Genomic DNA, 24,386 nt, shown 5'->3' on the forward strand with positions numbered 1-24,386 from the left:
AGGCAGGGCTGGCAGCTAGAGAGGATAAACGGAGGAGGAGGGGACACTAGGGATAAGCCATCAGCCAGCCACCTAGTAAGTGTGAAAGTAAGATACAGAAGTGAGAAGGGGAAAAGCCTGGGTGTAAAAGTTAGATGGCTCAGGAGTTGGAACACGGGCTGCTGCCAAGGCTGGGGATCCCTGCCTTACTGTGTCTAATAAGAGATGTAACATTGTAGAGTGTAGAGTCCTGGTACCTAGGTGTATGTAAGAGCTACAGGTATGTGTAACAGGGCCCTATAGCTAAGGATCCTGTTACCAGAGGCTTGGGTGGGAGCTGTAACACTAGAGGGCGCCACTTGCTACGGCTCTCGCTAGTAGACCTTCCAAAGAGAACATACGGAGATCCAGGATTCTCTGGTGTGGTTGGTGCCGCTATGCTTGCCACTGAGAGGGGAAGGAGTCAAATGCCATGAGTAGGTTGGGGGCGGGGCTGCCAAGCTGCAGGGGGCACAGAGCAATGCTCGCTGAGATTTAATAAGCAGCCTCTGCTTCACAGCTGAGTGGCTCTAGGCAGTGAGAAGAAGAAGATGTGGTTCTCAAGTCCTCCCAGTTACAGCACAAACATTCCACCCCCCCCCCCCATTTAGAGCTTGTGGCTCAAGGCTGAACAGGTATGTGGGTGTCTCTTACAAGGTACTGTGAAACTACGCTGTTGGCCACGATGGTAGACAAAGGAGGGCTTGGAACATGGCAAAAATCGAGGGTGAGGGGCAAAGTCCGACTTCCAAGTGTGCAACTTGAAAATCAAGGAGCCAGCTGAAGAGGACCTGGGTTTGGTTCCCAGCATACATAGGAGGCTGTCATGTGTGTGATGCCCCTTTCTGACCTCCCTGGGCACCTGCACACAGGAGGCGCGCGCGCACGCGCACGCACACACACACACACACACACACACACACACAAATACATATACATAAATCTTTTTTTTAAAAGTTTAAAGATGATATGAAGGAGAAAGGTATGACCCTAGGACTTGGGAAGCTGAGACACAGTTACTGCCTATGAATTCGAAGCCAGCTTGATCTACAAGGTGAGAGATTGTCTCTCCCTCCCCCGCCCCTGGGAATTTTGTTAGTCCTGTCCCAGATGCAATAACGTCTTGATCACCACTCCCTCCCTATCCTTTCTGATACAAGGTATCCCCAGTACCTCAGTTTCATAATCTGTAACAAGAACGTTCCCATTGCAGGATGCCTGGAAGGATCGAGACATAAGTGCACGGAGAACTTGGTAATACAGGGCTCTCTGGACATTTATTCCCATTTTAAACCACAAGGCCAAGTTTCCTCTTCCCGTTACTGTGCACTCCGACCCAGCTGACCTGGACCCCGTGCCACGCTGCACTCAGGCACTCGGTTCCTCTGCCTGACAAAGAGAGGAAGTGTATGACTCGTGCTTGCCTCTCTGGCAGGAGGTAGAGCCCAACTGATTCTTCTCGTAGCCTCTCCCCGGCACACAGAACTACATCTCCCAGCGTCGCCCGCGCGGGCCCGGCGGCAGCAGGAGGCGCGCATGCGCCGAGCGCCGCCACGCCTGGTCTCCGGCCGTAGACGCGAGCCGATCTGGCTTAGAGGAACGGGCACATCACGGAGCGCGCGCCTCCGCTGCGTTGCGGTCCCGGGTGAGCCTCCGCGGGTTTAGTGCCATGATCCGACAGGACCTCTCCACATCCTACCAGGAGGTGCGAGCCAGGCGGGCGTGGGGGTCGGGCAGGGCATCGCGACCCCCGCGCAGGTGGATGATTGGTACTCCGTGGCGGGCGTGCGGGCTCTGCAGCAGGTGGAGCCGCTGCGTGGTCCCCGCACGCGAGACGACCGGGCCTCTGGCCTCGGGCTATGGGAAAAGCACGTAGCCGGCCGCTCCTTCGCGGCTCCCCGCCGCCTCCACGGCCCCACAACTCTTTGTCTGTCGCCCGAGCCTCGGGCTTCCCATAGTAGAGCCGCGCTCGCTCCGTGTCCCTGTGTTTCTCTGGCTTGGGACTGCCCCGGCCCTGCCCTGGGTGTCTCCCCGCGGCGCCGGCTCCGCATCCTAGGCCGTCTGCCACCACTCTCCAGGTTTGCTCAAGGCGGTGCAACCGCCCCACACCGTTAGACCTTATCCCACCCGAGCAGCCCAAGCTTCTCAGCAGGTTTCCACAGCCCAGCAGCTGGTCTTTGTAACCATTTCCACCTATGGAGGCTCACGGTCTCCACACGAGTTGGCAGAGTGCTGAGCTCAGCGCCCGGTTGAGTTAGTGACCCCGAGTGAATAACAGGATGTTATCAACTCCTGTTTCTGGGGAGTTGGGGGGGTGGGGTGGGGTCTTGGTTTCCGAGGACCGCGGCTCAGCCACACATGGCCTGTATCTCCTTACTTAGCAGGGCTTCTAAGATAATTTATTGAAGTCCAGGCTGCTGCCCTGTTTGCAGAGCAAGGCCACAGGTGGAATCTCGTGTTCACTGGAGTCATGCCCAATGAGTAGAAGGCTCTAGAAGGGGCCCCTCACTTTACCATCTTCAGGTGTGTTTTGAATTTCCTCCAGGCTGCTGCCCTGTTTGCAGAGCAAGGCCACAGGTGGAATCGGGTGTTCACTGGAGTCATGCCTAATGAGTAGAAGGCTCTAGAAGGGTCCCCTCACTTTACCATCTTCAGGTGTGTTTTGAACTTCCAGGAAGACTGCCTAGAGATTGGCCCGCGTCTTTCTTGCCTGGATTGTTTTGAGAATGGACCTGACTCTGGGTGTCTGCTGAGGAGAGGTTCTGGCGCTCCAGAATGGGGCATTCTGAGAATGCCGGGACAGGCAAAGGCTGCTGTGTGTCAGGCTGGTATTGAGGGGAGGGAGTGTTGCGGCCAGGCTTGGCTCCTGAAGAGTTCCAGTCTTCTGGGGACTACTATCTCTCTTGAGACTTTTTTCCCCTAAATCATCTGGGATGAATTAGCTCCCCGAGGACTGGGGATGCTCATAGCTGAGTTGGTGCAGCTTGGAGTGCTTAATCCCAGCATTTAGTAGGTGGACGCAGAAGAGTAGAAATTCAGGGTCATTCTCCAGTGTGGGGAGTTTGAAGCCAGCCTGGGTTACATGAGACCTTGTCTCAGAGGGGGGGAAAAGGTACATTGTAACCTTACTTGATAAAACCATGAGCCTGGGAAGCTATTCCTCCTCCCAGTTGGATGGAATCCTTCCAAACTGACTTCGTCTGCCTCCTTCCTAAAGCGATAGGACACTTACTCTAATCTCTATCTCAGTGCCAAGATCTCTCGCCTCTGATAGGTCAGGTGGGAACACTGATGAGGTTGTGGTTGCCTGGTACCCGGCTGCCAATCAATGCTTGTTACCTGGGCATCCTTCCTGTGTTCTGCCGTTTGCACCCACGTCTGTGGGCTTCAGTGCCTCCACACAGCTCTGGCACCAGCTTTGCCGTTCTCATCTCTCTCTGAGCAGACTCTAAGCCAGCCACATTTCCTCTTCCTCTGGGAAGTGGTTAGGACCACGGGCTTTGGAACTAGACCCGAGTGGCGCGACTCCTTCATTGACTGGCGCTGTGGCTGTGGGTGGGCGTTTCCCAGGAGATGTGTGACTCCTGTACTTGTCTTGTCTGTAAATGGAGATACTCAACTCGGGTGTATTCCCCAAATCTAGCCTGGTGAGTGTCCTTGAAGATGCCCTCGGGGGGCACGCGCTGCACGGGGCCATGTGAAGATGGGGGCTGTGGTTAGACACCAGGCTCAGCTATAAGCAGAGAATGCCAGGGGTTGCTGGCTGTCACCAGAAGCTAGGAGACAGGCTGGGAACTTGTCTCCCTAACTGCTCGGAGGGAGCCAGCCTCAGGCTGTGAGAGAACACAGTGACATCGGTCTCACACATCCTGTGTCATGTGGTCTTTGTGCGTGTGTGACAATTCTGTGGATGGCAGCTTCTGCTTTTTGGCCTCGAAAAGGCAAGGCTGCCCCAGCTGAGCTGCGTTTTCCCTTCCTTCTCCTTTAGCTCAGCGAGGAGTTGGACCAGGTTGTTGAGAACTCGGAGCAGGCGGACTCGCGAGACAAGGAGCCAGTCCAAGTCCAAGGTCCAGGGGTCCTGTCAGGTAAGTGGGTTTAGGGTGCTGGAGGCCCAGTCCAGGCGCCTTGCCAGCGATGGCAGTGGCAGCCTCCTCTCCCTCCCCTTGTAGTCAGTGCTGCAGCTCAAGGTCTGCTCCAGTTCTAAGTGCTACATATTTAATCAGCCTCCGGATGGGAGGCTGTGCCTGTTCAAGGTCTGCATTTTTGAGAGTGGGTTTGAACTAGTTCCTGAGGCCAAGCCAGCCTATCTCCATGACTGATGTCCTGATCACGTCTCAGAGACCTGGAGGAGAAGGGCTAGCTGGTGGGTGAGCTCACCCAGGCTTGGCCTGTTTCACAGTCTCCTTAGCCTAACTCCCTCACTTCCATCCATAGCCCAGTGATTCCTTGACGGAGGCCTATGTGTCCTAAAGCCCATCTGCCCAGCAGAGGCCACCTTTGCTGTTACAGTCTTCTTTCTGAAATTCTCAGCCATCTTTATAAAAGGCTTGTTTTTATTTATGTGTGTGTCTGCGTGAGTGTATGCCACACGCCTGTGAGCATGCCCGTGGGGACTAGAGGAGAGGGCATCAAAGTCCCTGGAGCTGGAGTTGAGGTGGATGCTGGGAAGGGGGACCTGGGTCCTCTGTAAGAGCACCAAGTGCTCTTATCCTCTGAGCCACCTCTTCAGTCACCCCCTTTAAAATTTACTTATTGTTGGGGGGCACAGGATGTGTATGTTAGGGCATGAAGGCATGGCGTGTGCATGGAAGTCAGAGACACGGGCTTCTGTGGTAGTGCTCAGGTTTGCCTTGCTACCCTTCCTCTCCTGGTTAATGCCTAATCATTCTTCGGCTCCCCGCTGACAGGATCAGGTCCCACCCTCCCATACTGCCCCTGTCCTCTGACTCCTGTTCCCTGCAGTGTTGCTGCTGCAGAGGAGGTTAGTTCCTTTGTCACCGATGTCACCAGTGAAACCTGGTGAGGGCAGGCACGGCTGGGCTGTTCTCCTTAGCCAAGGCTGGTCAGTGTGGGTGACTGGACGGAGGGAGCCCTGCCTGGTTCCAGCTCCTCGGGTGGGCGAGTGGACAGAACCCTGCCTAGTTCTAGCTCCTCAGCTGGGGTGGGTGAGTGGGGTCAGTGGATGGAGCCCCTGCTTGGTTCCAGCTTCTTGGGTGGGTGCAGGGGAGGTGAGTTCTGCTCTTTTGGTTCCTCTGTCTGGGGAGAGGAAGTCCTATGATTCTGCTTACCGCTCACTCCAAGGAAGAAGGCAAAGCGGCTCTGTTTCCCACTGCGCTTCCACCAGGCTCTGCTGTCCCCTTCCAACCTACCCACCCCCACACCACATTGAATTCTCACAAGAACGCCAACAGGTGGTGTCCTCGTTTCAGAAATGAGGACTGCAAGCTCAGGCTGCGTGGAGCACTCTGACCCCTAACTCACCTGGTGCCTTTTTTTTAACGTTTATTTATTGTGAGAGAGGGTGAGGGGTGAGCATTGTGGAAGTCGGAGGACTTCTGGGAGTCTTCCACTGTGTGGGCACCAAGAATCGAACTCAGGCTGTTGGGCTTGCAAGCGTCTTTGTTCATGAAGCCATCTTGCTGGTCTGGCTTGTCCGTATTTGTGAGGTTCACCGTGGGGCGGTTCACGGGTACAGTCTGTGATGGCTCACCATGGCGGTTAGCGCGTTGTCCTGCACATTTATCACTTGTGGTAAGGGAGCTGACAACCCCTTGTTATCTTGAAATCTGCAGCACACCAGTCCTGACCGGAAGTCCCTGCTGTGCTCCTGTCTGCTGTGTCTGACAACTTGGGGGCTCACCTCTCACATGCTCCCCCTCTTTCTGGCACCCACTGTTCTCTCTCCTCTGCTGAGGTCAGCTGTTGCAGAGTCCGTGTGAGTGAGCTCACCTTTCTGGGCTTGTGTCTGTTCTCAGGTCCATCCATGTCACAAACGGATTCAGACTTCCAGTTTAAATAAAGTCTTGTGTAGCCCAGGATGGCCTTGAACTCTCTGAGGTTGGCAGTAATTTTTAGTCCTACCCTGACTGAGATCTTGGTTTGTCTACATAAGTATGTGGAATGTCTTCTCTGTGGTTCTCTTCTGATTGGCGCTCATTCCAGGAGCGGGAACTGTTGAGTCGGCCAGTGAACTTCTAGACTGTTATCTTGTAACGATCTACTCAGAGGAGAGTGACCAACAGCCTATGGCCCAGTTTCCCTCGCTGGCCTCACCCTTTCCAACCTCTCAGGACCAGCCTTGTGTGATCATTTCTAAATTTCTGAGCCTCCAGACTTGGCTTGCCACAGTTGGGTCTGCTGGGTTCCTGCAGATCCAAGCCACTCCTGTCTCACCGTGGCCTGGAGCTCACTATGTGGGAAAGGCTGCCAGCGAGTCCTTGGAGAGATGCCATCTCGATGTCTCCGGCTCTGGGATTGTAAGCATGACCAAGGATCAAACTCAGGCTGTTGGGCTTGCAAGCGTCTTTGTTCATGAAGCCATCTTGTTGGTCTGGCTTGTCCGTATTTGTGAGGTTCACCGTGGGGCGGTTCACGGGTACAGTCTGTGATGGCTCACCATGGCGGTTAGCGCGTTGTCCCGCACATTTATCACTTGTGGTCTTTTCACATTTACAGTCCTAAGGATTGGGCTTAGACCCACCTGCTTAATTGACTGAGCCATCTTCCCAGCCCTGGACCTTGAGATTGCTTCCAGTTCTTGGCGTCTGTGACCCAGCCTGCAGCAGATACATACACCCTGGTTTTGTCTTCTCTGGGCACATTGGTGTATCACTGGATCGCATATATTTTAATATTTTCATGTTTTCTGAGACAATGTCTGATGTATGTGGGGAAGGTGGCCTTAGCTCCCCATCTTCCTGCTGCACCTCCTGAGTGACCAGTGACATCCCCAGCCCTGTGCTTTTCCCTTGGCCTCTATTCTGTTTATGTGTTCTCTGATCTCTGGTGACTCTTTTCCTAACGTTGGATTTTGTTCTTTTAATTTTTTAAAAAGAAATTCATTGTTTCATCAACGTAAAGTTTTGTTTTTATTTATGTGAATATACATGTGTCTGTGAGGATGTGCACATGTATGTGGGTGCCTGAGAAACCTGGAAGTGGGTGTTGGATCCTCTGAGCTGGAGTTACAGGTGGTTGTCTGCTCCCCTCCCCCATGTGGATGCTGGAAGTCAAATTTATCCTCTGCAAGGCCAATAAGTGCTCTTAATTGCTGAGCCATCCTCCGAGACCCTGGATTTAATTTTTGGTTCCTTGAGGGGCAGCATTAAGTTGCTTATTTAGGCTGGGCAGTGATGTCGCACACCTTTGATCCCAGCACTCAGGAGGAAGAGACAGGACAGGCTCCAAAGCTACAGAGAAAACCAGTCTCCAAAAACAAACAAATAAAAATCCCAAAATTGCTTATTTGAGATTTTTCTTAATATAAGAATGTTTTGAGATTCATTATTTTTTGGGAGGGAGTTGAGACAGAGTTTCTCTGTGTAGCTTTGGTTGTCCGGAACTCGCTCTGTAGACCAGGCTGGCTTTGAACTCACAGAGATCTGCCTGCCTCTGGGATTAAAGGCGTGCGCCATCACATGCCAGCTCTATGAATTACTTATATTTGTGTATATATGTGAGAAGCTGCCCATGGAAGCCAGAAGAGGGTGTTGGATGCCCTGAAGCTGGAGTGATAGGCAGTTGTGAGCCCCTTGAAGACAGTGCTAGGAATTGAACTTGGGTCCTCTGCAACAGCAAGTGCTTGTAACTCCTGAGCCACTCTGAGCCCTTGTCTCTATTACTGTGTTTGTGAGTGTATGCGCTTGTGCATGTATGTAGGCCAGAAGAGGGCATTGCATATCCTCCTCTGTGTATGCGCTTGTGCATGTGTGTAGGCCAGAAGAGGGCATTGCATATCCTCCTCTGTGTATGCGCTTGTGCATGTGTGTAGGCCAGAAGAGGGCATTGCCCTCCTCTACCACTGACCCTCTATCATCTGTTTCTTTGAGGCAGGGGCTCCCCTGGAGTCTGGAACTCATGTTTCTTGGCTTAGGCTAGAAGGTAGCGAGCCCAGGCAATCCTCCACCCTTAGTCTCTCAGTCTGACTTCCTCTGTGGGAACAGGACCTGGCCCTCATGATAGAGCAAGTGCCAGCTTCTCTGAGCCCCAGGTTCACTGTGTTGATGTAGATATTTGCTGTTGGGAGCTCCTTGTTGACCCAGGTCACACGTCCAGGCTGGCCTTGAGGTCTCGTGGTTGCTCGGCTTACAGGATTGGGCCACCACACTTTGACTCCCTGACTTTTATTCTTCCCACTTGAAATTTGCAGGGGACTGAGTGTGTTTCCCAGCACCTGTGTCAGGCCACTCACAATCACCTGGGAGAGCCAACGCCGCTTTCTGGCCTTCGTAGGCATCTTACCACAGCATCTAACTCACCTCCCGCAAAAGAAAAGGTTTAAATTTTGGAAGCTGGTCCTTTGTGTCACAGTAATGGAGTATTTTGAATTCAGTCATGAATTTACCCCTCCTAAAGAGTTAACCGGTGTGTGTTCCTGATATAATTATATTTTCCCCATGCTTCCAGCTGGAACAGTCCATCCATCCCTGTTTCTTACCGGGCCAGTGATGAGGAACCCTCCAGCTTTGCTTGGAAGCACCCTTCTCCCATTTCTGAGATGCTCTGTCACTGAGGGGGCAGTTCTTGGCTGGGCTGCTTTCTCCCTGCCTGATGACCTCTGGGAAATCAGTGACTGTACCTTCCTTACCCCCTTTCTGGCTTTAAATTCCTCTCTTCTCTCTCCCTCCCCCCTCTTCTTCCTCTTCTCCCTTTCTCTCTTTTTACCCATCCTTTCATCCTTCATCCATCTTTTTTTTTTTTTTTTTTTTTTTTTGAGATGTGATCTTCCTCTAGTCCAGGTTGGCCTTGGTCTTGTGATCCCCCACCTCAGCCTCCCCAGGCTGGGATGATAGTCTTGCACCTCTGCCTCTGGCTCCAGTTCTCCTTATCTCTGTCTGGACAGCTCCTAAGAATGTCTTGAAAGGGAGCTCTTTGCACTGGCTAGAACTTGAGTCCACACCTTACTTGATGGCTGTTAGCTGTTATAAATAATGCTCTCTGTGCCTTCCTGCATCCCTTCCTCTTCTGCAGTGTCTACTGTGTGGCTCTCTGTTTGATGGCTTTCCATGGATGCCGCGGCTTTCCCTGCACTTCCGCTCTGTCTGCAGCTGGCTTATTTCAGTGACCTGACTTCAAGTCTAGAATTTCTGCTTGGTCTAGTCTGCTATTGCTGTTGCAGATATTAGTTGTATTTTTGATTCATTGGCATCTTGATTTCTCACGTTTTTTTTTTTCTTTCCTTTTTTGGTGTTTTTTGAGATAGTTTCTCAGTATAACCCTGGCTATCCAGGAACTCTCCCTGTAGAACAGGCTGGACTCGCTTGCCTGCCTCTGCCTCCCAACTCCTGGAATTAAAGGTGTGTGCCACCATGCCTGACTTCATCCTCATCTCTCTCTCTTTCTCAGATTTATGTCTTTTATGTATCTGAGTGCTGTAACATTTGCATGCCAGAAGAGGGCTCCAGATCCCATTATAGATGGTTGTGAGTCACTTCTGGTTGCTGGGAGTTGAGCTCAAGACTGGAGGAGCAGCCAGTGCTCTTAGCCAGGAGGCAGAACCACCTCTCATTTCTTACTGGCCGAGTCTTTCCTCCCGAGCACGCGCCCGCTCTGGTGTCGTTGAGGACTTGCTTGCTCCCTCTCACTGTGTTTTCTCAGTTCTTACTTGGAATTCCTTTCTGTGCATTCCACTGCGTCTCTGGAGAATTACTGTGCTTTGTAGTCTCAGTTCTTGCTGTTGGGTGTGTTTTCAGTACATGCAGGAACTATGTCTTACCTGTGTCTGCCCCACTGCCTTTCCCGGCCTGAACTGACCACTGATGTGCTGTCAGATTGACTCTTTAATCCCACATCGGATCATGAGGGGCTTGTTTTGTGAATCTACTTCACACAGCGCCAGGTTGTCTAGTTCCATCAGCTTCTGCAAATATATAAATGTCATTTTTCTCTGTGTGTGGGATAGGTGTGCACATGTTCATGTGTGAGCTGTATATGTCTGCGCACACGAGTGTGCATGTGGAGGCCAGCAGTGAACTAATCCAGAAGATGAAATGGCAGAAATGGCAGAGAACCTGGTAGCCACATAGTCACAGAGCTTGGCGCTACGGCAGTCCCCTCTGGTGCAGGAGCCTGGAAGCTTCCTGGAGAGCTGCTGGCCTTCTCTCTAAATTGGAAGGCCTGGGAAGCTGGAGTTAGGCCTTAGCAGGGCCTTGCAGGACTCACTCAGGAAACAGCTAAGAGGGCAGGGCACACTGCTTTCTCCTGGGGACACTTTCTATCTGGGTGGCCCATTGGCAGACTGCGGGTCCTCCCGCCTGGGTCCTCCCGGCCTCTCTGGAAAACCCCTGTCTCCAGAGGTGTGTGTCTCCTGGGCAGGTGGGAGGAGACCAGGCAGCACTGCTGTAGATTCTGGGCGCTGCCATGGCTCTGAAGTACTTTTGTCTGGGCGGGTAGGTACCTCAGAGACTCTGCGGCCCTGTCTTTTCATGCTGCTAGTTGGAATCAGCCATTTCTCTTCCTACATCAGCTCTGCTTCCCCCAAGCCCTCAGGATATTCAGCCAGTGACTTGCACAGAATTAGGGATCTCCCCTCTCTGGGACTCCCCTACTTTCAGGATTTCCCCTTCACTTGAGCCCTGAACTCTGTCACCCTGAACCATGTCATTAGGAGGTTGGTATGAACCTTCAGGCAAACAGTTAACAGTTAGGCAACTCTGCATCTCAATGATCATTCTTTTTCTTTTTTAAAAATCTATTAAAAAAAAAAAACCAACTATCCTTTCTTATTTTACATACCAGTCCCGGTTTCCACTCCCTCCCATTCCCTCCACGTTCCTCCCCACCATACCCACCATTCAGTCTTCAGAGAGGGGAGTCAACAAAGACTAGCACATTGCTTTGAGGAAGGACCAAGGCCCTCCCACTATATCTAGACTGAGCAAGGAATCCCTTCAAAGAGAATGAGTTATCTTGATTGAGAGAGCCATGGGGCTAGCAAGAAACCTGACACTAGAGAAATTCCCTGGGATCCACAAGGATGACACCAGCTAAGACCCTAAGCAGTAGGGGAGAGGATGCTGGAACTGGCCTTGCCCTGTAGTCAGATTAATAACTATCTTAAATGTCACCATAGACCCTTCATCCAGCAACTGATGGAAACAGAGGCAGAGACCCACAGCAGAGCCCAGGGCTGAGCTCCCAAAGTCCAGTCAAAGAGTGGCAGGAGAGAGAATATGAGCAAAGAGGTCAAGACCATGATGGGGACACCCGCTGAAACAGCTTACCTGAGCTAATGGGAGCTCACCAACTCCAGCTGAAAAAGGAAGGAACCAGCCTAGGTCCAAACTAGTTCCTCTGAATGTGGGTGACAGTTGTATGGCTGGAGCAGACTGTGGGGCCACTGGCAGTGAGACCAGGATTTATCCCTCCTGCTTGGACTGTCTTTTCGTTACCCATTCTCTTTGTACGGATGCCTTGCTCACGGGCCATTCTTACCTCTAGAAGTCAAGTCCTTCCTTGCCAGCCTGTGTTCTTTAATATCTTCATTAAATTTAATACACTGCTCAGATCTTACGGTCATCATCTGAGGCAGGTGGCGTGACCACACCACTCGGTCACTGTTGGAAGTCTCAGCCACAGAGACAGCTGACCTTTCCCTCAAAACTGTGGTGTGGAATGAAGGGAAAAACACCACAGGCAGGTGAACCAGGCTGCTGTCCAAGCACCATCCTGGGTGGCTCATATCAGGAACCCACGCCTGGTGCCTGTGCCCGAGGTCAAGGCGCTGCAGCGCTGGCGTCTGGGCAGGAAGCACCTTAAAGAAGGAGGGGCTTACTTGGCTCATGGTTTGAGAGGACACCATCCATCATATTAGACATGGTAGCAGTAACAGATGGTTACTGTATGGCATCTGTATCACATAGCAGAGGGACACTCATGTCCTTGCTCAGCATGGAGACCCCAGTCAGATTAGCCACCAAGGGAAGGTTTCCTTGGGAAAGGGGATTTCTAAGTGAGCAGGGTAGAGTTGGCTATGAACTTCAGAATGGTCCCAGGAGTGGCAGATAAGAGCAGGCAGTTCAGGACTGAAAGATGGGGAAGGGAGGGCATGTGGGCCTCACTGAGGCTACCGGTAACGTCGGTGGCCTTGGAGAGGGGGGGAGGTGTGGAGGAGAGGTGAGGGCTCCAGGAGGGGGGAGCAGACCACTGCTGGCCGCTCTGGTGACTCTGCTGTCCTGCCCCAGGCGTCGACAGCGAGTCTGCCTCCAGCAGCATCCGCTTCAGCAAGGCCTGCCTGAAGAACGTCTTCTCGGTCCTGCTCATCTTCATCTACCTGCTGCTCATGGCTGTGGCTGTCTTCCTGGTCTACCAGACCATCACGGACTTCCGAGAAAAGCTCAAGCACCCCGTCATGTCTGTGTCTTACAAGGAGGTGGACCGCTACGACGCTCCAGGTAGGGCCTGCCGGGCTGGGCATCAGCGCCCCGGCTTGGGAGCTTTGCTTAGCAGACACTGTGTTCCCAGCCCAGGCAGAGTGGAGCAAGATGGAGAGTAGTTGTAGGCATGCATCTGAGAGCTAATGCCGGGCCATGGGGCACCGAGTGGGCAGGGAGGAGTGGCACTGGAGCCAGACTTTGTTAGGCACGAGGTGGGCAGCAAGTGCTTGTGGGAGGAGGAGCGGCCTGGGGTGTATACAGGAGGCAGTGGGCTGCTTAGGAGAGAGGCGAGAACTCCTGCTAGAGAGAACTCCTGCTAGAGCCGAGGCCCAGGGAATAGGGCAGCGTATTAGTTACTTTTCTGTTACTGTAACAGAACAGCAAGGCCAAGGTGACTTAAAGAAAGCATTTAATTGGCTTACAGTTTCAAAGGGTTCGAGGCTGCCATGGTGGAGCAGAGGCATGGCAGCAGGAACAGCTGGGATCTCAGCTGGAATGGAAAGCAGGCAGAGAGCAAACTGGGAACAAAACCTCAAGCCTGCCCTAGTGACACACCCGCCTCCAACGAGGCCACACCTCCTTAGTCCTTCCTAAACAGTTCCAACAACTGGGGCCCAGGTGTTCAAACACAGGAGCCCATGGGAATGTTCTCAGTGAAAGTGCCGCAGGCAGTGAGCTGCCAGGCTGCAGCAGGGCTCAGGAAGGTGGTGGGATGTGGAGGCGGGTACACACATCATGTAGGGCCTAGCCCAGAGGGCTCCAGGCCACTCTGTGTACCTATCTCTGCGTGATGGGATGGCTGACCCCTGAGGACTGTTGTCTGGCTGGCTCTGTATAGTGGCACTAGAGAAGGAGTGTGGGCTCAGACTCTGCCTGCCCTGAGTGTGCCACCTGCTCTGGCCCCAGTGACCCCAGGACATCCTGCCCACAGGCTGGTTAGAGCCAGAGCTCCCAGACATCACCCTGCAGCCGGGCTGGTCATTTCTTCTCGCCCTGGCTTTGCTGGTCTGGGCTCCTTGTGGGTTTTTCTCACAGTGTGTGCTCCCATCCTCAGCTCTTCCTCAATACCATGTGTTGTTGGCAGGGTTTCTGCTCTGGAGTCCTGGCCTGGGAGCCTGAGTTGAGAGCACACAAGACATTGTATAGTGTGTGTTCTTGAAACTCCAGCAGAGCAGAAGAGTGAGCTCTGGGGAGCCCCCCAGCCAGAGCCTTTGCAGCACCAGGCAGGTGGGCCTGCGAGGCAGCTGTGTGCCGTGAGGTGAGGGATGACCGAGGTGCCAAGTGCCCTCCATTGGGGTACATCTGTGTTTCCACCCCCTTTCCTGCTCCCATCTTGGCGCTGTCCCAAGGAGGCAGGTGTGAGACAATGTGGCGAGCCCAGGACTGTGGCATCTGACACTTGCGGTTTCTGTTTGTTCCAGGGATCGCCCTATACCCTGGTCAGGCCCAGCTGCTCAGCTGTAAGCACCATTATGAGGTCATCCCACCTCTTGCCAGCCCTGGCCAGCCAGGAGACAGGAACTGCACCACCCAGAGGATCAATTACACCCATCCCTTCTCCAATCACACCATGGTAATGCTTGTGTCTCTGGGTGGTCTGGTTAGCCACACCGCTGAGGATTATAGCCTTCCTTCTCTTACAGCCTGTACACGTGGGCCCATGGTCCTGGCGGGTGAGAGCGTGGCATATGTACCACTGGGGCTGATAACCCTCAGGGCTTCTTGCCTGGTGGGAGGTGGCGGGGCTGCAGGTGGGTCTGCCTGTGGTTAGCAGTCCCCCTGGAAATACCAGGTTCCAGGAACTGTCACCATGCCTGTGGATGGGGTCTAGGAATCCATATTTTGTGAATGTAAAGATGGTGTACTGGTGGTGAGGATGGCTGACTCCCTGCGTCACACAGGGCAGGGGTGTGGCTTTGCATTGTTGTATCCTGGCTTTTTTACTCCTCCAAGAGGGGCGGAATTGATGGGGCCATCTGAGAGCTTCCCATCAGAACAGAAGCTTCCTGGGCACAGGACGTTGGTGACTGTGGTGATTTGGATGAGAACGGCCCCCAGAGGCCCTTTATTTAGTGCTTGGTTCCTAGTTAGTGGAACCGTTTGGGAAGGATTGGGAAGTGTGGCCTTGGGGGAGGTGTGGCACTGGGGGTGGGCTTGAAGGTTTCAAAAGCTCATGCCAGGCCCAGTGGCCCTCTCTCCACGCCTGCTTTCTGTGACTTGTGGACCAGGATGTAGCTCTTAGCTGCTTATCCATCCTGCGTCCTTTGGGTGAGAGGAACCTCAAGACTAGCTGATTAGTCTCCAGGCCACCCCCTAAAGCCTGGTGAAATGATTTCTACTCTATGGAAAGCAGGAGAGGACAGATAAGGCGTGACGAAAGCCCTTCCGGTAGACCAGAAGGCCAGAGGAGCTCGTATACAGTGCAGATCACTGTTTGGAACTGGTTGGTGGAGCTGGCTGAGCAGAGAAGGCTCACAAACCAGGACAGGACAGGCAGTGCAGGCCTCTGGCCCCCAGTTCCGCGTGACTGAATGACTGGGTTTGGAGCATGGCTGACGGCTGTGGCTCCAGGACTTTGTCCTCTCCGGTTGCAGAGCTGCTGGGGAAGGTGTTTCTCTGTGTGCCAGGCCTCAGAACGACATTTGCACAGGCTGAGGGAAGGCCCTCTGCTCGGGTGTGGAGACAGAACTCCTGCAGGAACCTGAGGTGCTCCTTGCCCACAGTTGCAGAGTGCTCCCATGGGTAGAGAGTGTTGGCAAGTGGATGTGAGCACCAGGGAGACGTCTTCCCGTACTGTATTCCTGAGAATGGGCAGTTGGTGTCACTGGGCATATCCATGAGGCCAACATGAAATAGTGACCTGAATCCAGTCCAGAAGAGGGGACTGCATCTGGACTCCTGACTCCTCTTTCCCTCTGAGATGCACGATGGCACGGGGTGCAGCTGTGCCCATTCGGGGAACCCCTTCCTCTCCTCTGTGGGTGGCACACTTCCTAGGAGGCAGCTGCTCACACTCAAGACTGTTGTACTGCTATAGGAGTTCATAATTTAAATATAAAACCTATAAAATAAGGGGCCAAAAGTCAGGGTGTTTTCATGGGAAGGAAGTTAGATGCTGTCACCCCCGCCAGTTCTGAGGGACGGTTGATTTTCTTCATCAGCTCCTTCCAGCCACAAGCTGTGAACCTCAGAGGTTTCTGCCTCCCTGGCCACCTGCTCGCTGAGCAAACCCTGGTGTGATGATGTAATGAGGAGTGGGGTGGGCACTTAGGAGGCCGCAGCAGGAGGATCTTGCTTGAGGCCCGTTCAGCCTCAGCGCCACACTGAGGTTCCATCTCAGAAAAGGACATGGTGTGCCAGTGTCCCTGTGCTGAGGGAGACGAGTGTTCACAGCAGCTCTGCCGCTCCGGTGACAGCTGGCACAGCTGACTGGAAGGTTCTCGGTGACCATGGCGATGCCACCAGGGCCTGCGTTTCTGCTGCGCCGTGCAGTGGCCTCAACTACAGGCTGATCTGCGTTGCTGGACGCTTCCGTGATCACATCAGAACTGGATGTTAGCAAACTGCTCTCCTTGGATCTGCTTTCAGCTTGAGTCATCTGGGGACTGGGGCTGAGCTGGCAGGTGGGGAGGGAGCCTGTTCTCGCTGCCGTGAGCTGTTACTGTGCAGGCTCTGGCTGACTGAGGCCTCTGACTGTGACCCCCGTTGAGGGTTTTGTTAGGTCACATTGCCTACATCTTCCGGGTCTTGTTGACTTCCTGGTTTCTTGTGCTCTGGATTTTATGGTGGTTTGCCTGTAGCCAGTGATTTGCTTTCGTACAGCCAGGTCCACCCCTTTTCTAGTCTGTAGGATGGGCGCGTTCTCACTGCCTGGGTTTCCGGCCTCTCACAGGTGAAGCTCATGCTATCTCTTGGGCTTTCCTAGCTCCCATAACAATCGGTTCCCTCTGACAAAGTGCTCGCTGGTCAGAGTACGGGCTTAGCTCCTGTGTGCAAACGTGCTTCTTGATGGAGCAGCCTGACTGGCAGCCAGGGTCACATGGGCTCTGTCGCGATTGCCCAGCAGTGTTGCTCTGTGCTGTTGTCCTGTCCACGTGGTCATGGTCAGTTTCTGAGCACATGCCTGTCCCCTGGAAGGTGAGAGGTGAGGAAAGGTGAGGTGGTCTCGGGTTACTCCGTCAGTTCAGTTCCGGCTCCGAGAGCCATCCTGGGCACTTTAGTTGGACATGACAAGCTAGTTTGTGTAGAAGAGAGGTGAGCACATCCTGGAAAATCGAGGATAATGTGGGAGGAACCGTAGACACTCACTGCAGAGGATGATGCTCTTGGCAGCACAGCTCTGGCTCAGGGACCGACCAGCCATTCCTGGGCTGCATTCAGGACAGGAGCGGTCCAGGGTACAGGAAGGCAGGATGGTTGGGAGCCAGGCATATGCAGTATGCACGTGTAAGATCTAAGACATGACAGGCTATACTGGGGAGTGTTGAGGTATTGGCATGCCTTAGTAAGCCAACCCAGAAGGCATAAGAGAAAGACGAACAGCCTTCGTTCACTGTATTGAATCAAACGCCCATGTAGTAGATGACATCTGGAACAAGCTTAACTGGGACACACCAACACATGATGGGCAAGAGAAAACACCCTCACCCAGTAAAGTGTTCCGTAGCGTGGACAGCCTTTGAAAAGGGACGTGTGTCACACTCAGCTGGGCTCTAGGTGCTGTGAAGCCCCCCTCCCCCGCCGCCAGCTTTTGCATCCTCAGGCTGGAGGGTTTGGTGACAGTTCCTGGAGGCTGCTGGGTGACCTGCTGTGGGTTTGTCAGGCAGTGCTTGTGATTGAAGCCTCTATGGGGCTGTGTGAGCACTGGGGCTGCGTGAGCTGAACACTAGGGAGGCCTGTGAGCATTGGGGGAGCACAGCTCCGAGCACTAAGGCTCTGTGGGGCTGGGGGAGCACTGGGGGAGCTGCGTGAGCTGAGCACTGGGGAGGCCTGTGAGCACTGGGGGAGCACAGCCCCGAGCACTCAGTCTCTGGCTTTTGTTTTCCCCACAGCAGTCAGCCCTGATTGTCCAGGGGCCACAGGAAGTGAAGAAGCGGGAGCTGGTGTTCCTCCAGTTCCGCCTGAACCAGAGCAGCGAGGACTTCAGTGCCATTGACTACCTCCTCTTCTCCTCCTTCCAGGAGTTCATGCAAAGGTGGCTGTCCCACGTCCACAGGGCCCATCTCCTGCCATGCACTTCATACTGAACATGTAGGGTGAAGGTGGGGTACGGGAGTGACCCTGAACCTGGCGGCCCGTTACACTGGCTGCAGTTAAGCAGATGCGCACAAGGGTGCACAGTTGCTTGCCCTCCGCCTGCGGTACTATCCTGGAGAGGGCTCAGTCGGCCTGGGCTGCAGAATGGAGGGAGCTGCCTTCAGATGGTCCCTGCCCACTGACAGCTCCTGTTTTCAAACACTGGGGACAGTTTAGTGCCATCTCTGGGGCCTAAAACACTGAGTAGAAAATAGAATATTCCTGTTTGTCCCTACCTAGTCTTGATCAGCTAAGGCTCCATTTCTGTGATAAAGGATACATCACAGTGGCGGGGAGGTGACTGCCCATCTGAAGATAAAGTCACATGCTGCCTTTGCTGGCCTTCAGTATCTCCTAGCCAGCACCTTCTCTGCTTATAGCCTGCTGTCCTGCCTCCGTCCTGGAAGCCGTCAGAGGCCCGTCACCTTTCCTAAGGGTCCTGAGCCTAGCACTGCCGCTTCTGTGTTTTTACTCTCTGACAGTTCGGTCATTTTTACCCCCAGCCTCACCCCACCTAAACCCTTATTCCCTGCAGTGAGTCTGTCTACCTTCATGTCCTTTTCTGTGTAAACTGTTTTCAACTAGAATTGACTACAAGAACGTGGTTGGGACCATTGTGACTACACTATTGAAAGAAATGACAGCTTCCCTCCCAGCAACCAATATAACTCATAATCCCCCAAGATGAAGTGCTGACAAGGCCCAGTGATAAGCAGTTGTGGGGAGGGCAGTAGCTGTCGTGTCCAGAGAGGACACCTTGTTCACATTCCTCCTGTCCCCTCTTCTGCAGTGTCCAGTGTTCTGGTCTTCGGCGGGAGGGTGGTGGCAATGTTACAGCTGTCTCTTTTAGGACCAAGCACTGTTTTTGAGCCAGGGTATTACTCTGTAGCCCTGACTGTCCTGGAACCCTCCTGCCTCACCCTCCCTGGCACTAGGAGGTTGCACCCGCTCACTTGTGTGTTGCTTCTGCTGCTTGTACGGCCCCCATAGGATGCTCTTCCATCGTGGGGCCTCTCAAAGGGAGGTTGAATTCACTGAATGTGGCTTGCCATACTTTAGCCATATTTCAGGGAGCCTCTGGAAACCCAGGTGTGGGTGGCCGAGCTGGTGGGGCAGAGGCTATGAGAGGAACCAGTGTGCCCACGGTGGAGGTGCAGTGGGGGGCAAGGATCATGTTGCTACCCCCCTACTGTGGAACTGTTTGGAAACCAAATGGAGGTATAGTCAGGTTGGGCATTGCTTTTGATGCTAACTGACCAACAACCCTGGTGAGGCACCAGATTCTGGAGAGGGAACAGAGAATCCATAGTATCAGATTGTACCAGAAAAGAAAGCAGCATCACACAGGACTAGAGTTGGCTTTGGCCACATTGGGTTCCAGCTGTCAGGCCTGGATTAACTTGGACCTTCCTTCTCTCCCCAAGCTCAGACAAGGCGGGCTTCATGCAGGCTTGTGAGAGCGCCTACTCGAGCTGGAAGTTCTCAGGAGGCTTCCGCACCTGGGTCAAGATGTCACTGGTGAAGACCAAAGAGGAGGATGGGCGAGAAGCTGTTGAGTTCCGGCAAGAGGTTGTGGTTGTTTCCTTGACGTATATGATGACTTCCACACTTGGATCTGTGGTGGAGGGAGACTTTGAGGGGAAGGGTCGTAGGATGAGGATATCTTTAGTAGCCCTTGTGGAGGCTTCACGTGCTAAAAGCAGTCCAGCAGCTTGCTTGTTCCCCACAAACCCATCTCTGTGCCTGTAGGCATGGGAAGGACTTTCTGTGCCAGGGATTGTGGTGGATAAAGGGATCAGGCACAGTGGGGTGTGCTGACCTGTTAGGATGCAGATGAGCTGATCAGAAAGCTTTTGGTCCCTTGGCCCAGAGCCAGAAGTATGCTGCTACTGTAAGGCGCCTGCCCAGTCCCACGGGGTTTGGGGTGTCCTTAGTCACCGCCCTCCTGGGCAGCCCTGTAATTAATCTCGGCATTGTCTTCCTACGGCCAGTGTGAGCATCAGATCAGAGGTGGCCCTGTGCCTTTGAGCCTGTCTTCCCAAGGTTGTTCACACAGCTTCTTTCATAGTCGACTGGCTGATCTTATCATGTGTGTCTGCTAAGTATGTATAGAGCTGCCTCATCATATGGAGTGGGGGCTACACTTTGTCCCCGTAGACGTCAAGGGTTAGACTGCTTATCTCAAGTATTTTGAAATTTGGGACTTTTGAATTTGTCTTTCGTAATAGTGTGTGAGTCTTGACACCTGATGGCAAATTTTGGTGACAGTTCAGAACACTACCAGGCACTGCAGTCTTTCTGCTCCCAAAGTACTGTAAAGTCCCAGCCAGTGAACAGGTCTTATACGTGAAGCTTGACTTTCCTTCTCCTGAAGATGCCATTAGGAGAGCTAAGGTCTGCCTCCCTTCCCGCTCTTACCTCCCTGGGTCCAGGAAACGAAGGGCCCAGAAGTGCTAATTCTCTGTCTGTCCCACCCCTAGACTAGCGTGGTTAATTATATTGACCAGAGACCAGCCGCCGAGAAGAGTACACAGTTGTTCTTTGTGGTCTTCGAATGGAAAGATCCCTTCATCCAGAAGGTCCAGGATGTAAGTACTGCCAAGAGTGGTCCTTCCTCACCCATCACAAGATGTCCCGAGATGGTCTTAGTGACAGGGAAGAGAGTCCAAAGAGCGGGTCCCAGGATGGATTCTGTGAGATGGATACATTTTGCTGACTCCCGTGATCCTAAAGATTGGCCCAGGCTGTGTGCATGCGAGGGGTGAGGGCTGGAGGCTAAGACAGCTGGGGTGAAAGGAACCAGCTTATGGATGTGCGTGGGAGGCATGCTGAGGCTCTGCACGCAGAGCCACCTGCCACGAGAGCCCTTGAACCATGCGTCTCAGTAGTCCTGAAGGCAGAGGTGTGGCCACCGGGCATGTGAGAACACACCACTGAACCAGACTGACAGGTGCTGTACGAACTCTAAGTTTGGTGAGGGAGAAGACGCCGTGGAAGAGCGCTTGTCCAGCATGCATACGCACTGCACAGGGATGAGAGTATTTGATGGGGACAGTGAACAGCTGTCAGGGGCTCTGTGGGATAAACAACTTTGGCGAAAGAAAGGTTTTTGGCTGAGTGGCTGGAGAAAGTGCTGAGCTGGAAGGATGATTAAGTCCAGCTTGGACAACATCCCAGGAGGGGGAAGCAGAGGTCTCGTGGCAGAATGTGGGGACACAGCTGGAAACAGGTAACGTGGGCGGGAAGACTTTAGGGACATCTGTGTCACTTCTAGAACCAAGCCACCAAATTAAAGCTCAGTCCGAATGTCTTATACAGTTTAAGAATCTCTTGAGTTACTTCATCATGTGGAGGGAGGGGCTCAGAGGGCCCTCCAGACCAGCTGTCCACATTAAGTCTGAATGGGCTGAGGCATGTGTCTCTGTGGGTCCAGAATCCAGAGACGGAGTCAAGGTTGATGCAACCCGACACCCCCTTTTGTTTCTGCTCCCCAGATAATCACGGCCAACCCTTGGAACACCATCGCACTCCTCTGTGGGGCTTTCCTCGCGTTATTTAAAGCAGCAGAGTTTGCCAAACTAAGTGTGAAGTGGATGATCAAAATCAGGAAGCGATACCTTAAGAGAAGAGGCCAGGCAGCAAACCACATCAGCTGAGGTCGCCGTACCAGCACTCTGGACTGACGGAAGCCTTGTCCTCCCGTTGACAACCGAGCAACCAGCAATCCTGTACTCACTTGAAGGGTCCTTGCAGGGAAGGGCGGTCTTTCCAACTGGACGGTCAAACCTGGCCCAGAAGGAGGCTGTTCTGAGCCTACAGGCAAACATCCAATGAATAACCTGAAACTTATTTAAGTACTTAAATTATTAACAGACATTTTACCGCGCTGTCTAGTGCCTTGGAGGAGGGGGTTTGTGGAAAGCGGCTTCTTCCTGTCTGCCCATTAAGTAGTTAAGCTCCAGGTTAAGAGAAGTCTCCCTCTTTACTTTTTTTTTTTTTTTGTAAAGTGTAGAAGATACATCCTGTATCCACACTTCCTCCTGACCTTTATACCACCTACTGTTGTTACCTAAGAAAAGTAACAGAGCTTAGGTGAGACCTTTTTTTTTTTTTTTTAAATGTAGCCCTGGTGAACTCACTATGTAGACCAGGCCTGCCTCTGCCTTCCCACTGCTGGGAATCAAAGCCTCTGTTCCTGCTCCCAGCCTTACGTGAGACTTGAAAGGCTACTAGAAACCAGTGGTTCCATTTCTGATGGACCAAGCTGACAAAGGTCAGTTCAGTGGCCACTGCTGGCAGCAATGGCACAGATGTGTACAGTAGGCGCCTACTTAGTGTATCTCGATTTCATTAACAGGTAAATAAAGTTGGGCTAATACAAGGAATGAGTGTGAGTAAACCAACAGGCACCAATACTGGACTTGCGCGTGCTGTGACCGCCAAGCCCCAATGGCGGCATGAGTCTGGACTGACCCCTGAGGTACGTCACCACTGCTTCCAGGGAAGGTAAGCTGGACACGGATGGCAGATGGCCAGACAGATGGACACACCACACTACGAATGAGCTGCTCAGTAGGCCACTGTGTCCTTCAGAAACGCTCACCTAAAAGGGTGACCTTTAAGGCTTTGACAAATAGCACTTATATAAACCCAGACCCCATCTATTCCAGATGGTGTGGGAATATGGGTAACATTCAAAGAATTCACAATAGGCCTTGGGGAATCTGAAGGGAACTGTTCACGTGTATAAGGGCATTTTTGTCTCTAAATTTAGCAGCAAGAAACTGTTTTGGCTGAATCCCTAGAAATAAACTTGTATAATGAAATATTCACCGCTATCTTTCTATTTCATAGATGTACAAGAATTTTAGACTAAAGGTTTTTTTATAAAATGCCATTACAGTGCAAATGCGAAGCATAAACATATCAACAAGATTAAGTATGAAAGGCTTCCTAAGCGCAGTCGGTGTGCACTTCGCATGGGGAGCCCTGGTCACAAACCTCTGTAATGAACTCTGCCCCAGTGACCACAGGAGCTTCACTTTCCTGTATTGGGAAAAGTTGAGCTATGACATTTGCTTTAGGTAATTAGGAAGTATTTTTGCCTACTGACTGAGTAAAAACTCACCTGTCACTTTCTGGAAAGGCAAGCCCAGTATTCTGTGGTAGGGTTGTGCCTCGCTGTGAGCAGACTGGCCTGCAAAATCCACTGTTTGAAAATGTAGCAAAAATCACAAGCCATTGTACTGCAAGGAAGGCTTTTCCCACGTGGGTATCACAGCAGCAAGAATTCTATGCTGATTTTTAACTGGTGTTCAGTTGAAACCATGTTACAATCTCCTAGCCCTTCACAGCCCTGCTGCTGTTGTAGATTGAGTCGTCCCCACACCTGTTTTAATTAAAACTAGCTTCAATGTTAAACCTGTCCTAGGGCACAGAGATTCTTTAAAATGGTTACATTTTGATAAATGGCTAGGTTAATCCATGGACCATAAGCATCCTAATTTTAACTAGAACACATCCACAAGTTGTGATTTTTCTGTAGCTCTCTCCCAGAGAGAAAAGAGCAGATGACATAAGGCAAAATACAAACATAGACTTTATTAAATGCTGCTCAATCCCCAGTGAAGGTCTTCCATTATAAAACAGTTCCGTACAACAGCAAGGCAAGAGGTTGGAATGGTACTGATAACATGTGAGAGATACTTGACCAGGTAAGAACGTACATGGCCTCTACATAGTCAACGCATCTCCTTTCAATAAAGCCAGGCAGTGACAGCTAGCAGTCTGCATCACACCGTGGGACTCAGAGCCTCCAGCCTTGGAGAGGAGAGGAATGAAGGAGAGGTGAGCCTAGGGTCCACCCACTGACGCTACTTTGTTACACTCTGGGGTGCTGAAGAGGATATTTGGGAACATAATTTTGGTTTGGTTTACTTTTCCCCCAGCTTTTTAATACTTTGTGCTTCAGAAGCCTGGAAACTTAGGTGTGCAGACCCCAGAGTACGGCAGTATCTTTAAGAGGTTGGGCTTTTATCCCGCCATCTCTCTGGGAGAGGGAAGGACACCGCCCCCGTTATCTTACGGAAGTGCTTTCCCCAGGTGTTTGTGGAAGCACGGAGGACGACTTGCTCTGTGTGCAGCGCGCTTCCCACCACTCCCACAATCAACCACCTCACTGTAACAGACGGTAAGTGACAATCGATGATTAGACAGGTTACAATATACTGTGGCCACAATCAGCACAGGGCTATGTTTAGTCCGACTTCTTTCGCTTACGCTCGCCAGGTAAAACTGGCCTCCTAATTGTATTATACTGATGAGGTTGCTTTGAAGTTTTATACATCCCAGAAGATGGACAAAAGCCCGCCCAGCAGAGGGCGCTGCTCTTATTTGGCACTTGTATTGCAGCCAAGGAGACCGTGCATGTTGTATGCGCTGTCCTGTTTCTCGAGAGCCGTCTTTAGCTTCAGCTTTTCA

General features: G+C 52.4%; 2 protein-coding genes across 5 annotated transcripts in view; one reads left to right on the forward strand and one right to left on the reverse strand.

Moving 5' to 3' along the window:
* The first annotated feature begins 1,345 nt into the window (after nt 1-1,345).
* Nucleotides 1,346-23,672, forward strand: Pacc1 (proton activated chloride channel 1). Of its 4 annotated transcripts, none has more exons than XM_050148151.1 (8): nt 1,357-1,723; nt 4,007-4,103; nt 12,420-12,629; nt 14,033-14,184; nt 17,663-17,805; nt 19,331-19,475; nt 20,387-20,494; nt 21,401-23,672. In XM_050148151.1, the coding sequence occupies exons 1-8, from the start codon at nt 1,688-1,690 to the stop codon at nt 21,560-21,562; spliced, it is 1,053 nt and encodes a 350-aa protein (XP_050004108.1). In that variant the 5' UTR covers nt 1,357-1,687; the 3' UTR covers nt 21,563-23,672. The 4 variants fall into 4 exon arrangements, with proteins under 4 accessions (XP_050004111.1, XP_050004108.1, XP_050004110.1 ...); XM_050148153.1 differs by having other exon boundaries at nt 1,613-1,663; XM_050148152.1 differs by lacking the exon at nt 1,357-1,723 and adding an exon at nt 2,655-2,673.
* Ppp2r5a (protein phosphatase 2 regulatory subunit B'alpha) overlaps nt 23,483-24,386 on the reverse strand; it is a 43,274-nt gene continuing 42,370 nt past the window's right edge. Inside the window, 1 exon segment of the mRNA XM_050148150.1 lies at nt 23,483-24,385. Within this exon segment, the coding sequence (XP_050004107.1) occupies nt 24,296-24,385 (90 nt within the window). The 3' untranslated portion in view covers nt 23,483-24,295.

Source organism: Alexandromys fortis, unplaced genomic scaffold (genome assembly GCF_014885135.2).
Source record: "Alexandromys fortis isolate MF-2015 unplaced genomic scaffold, M_Fortis_MF-2015_v1.1 scaffold_62, whole genome shotgun sequence".
NCBI classification, from domain to species: Eukaryota; Metazoa; Chordata; class Mammalia; order Rodentia; family Cricetidae; genus Alexandromys; species Alexandromys fortis.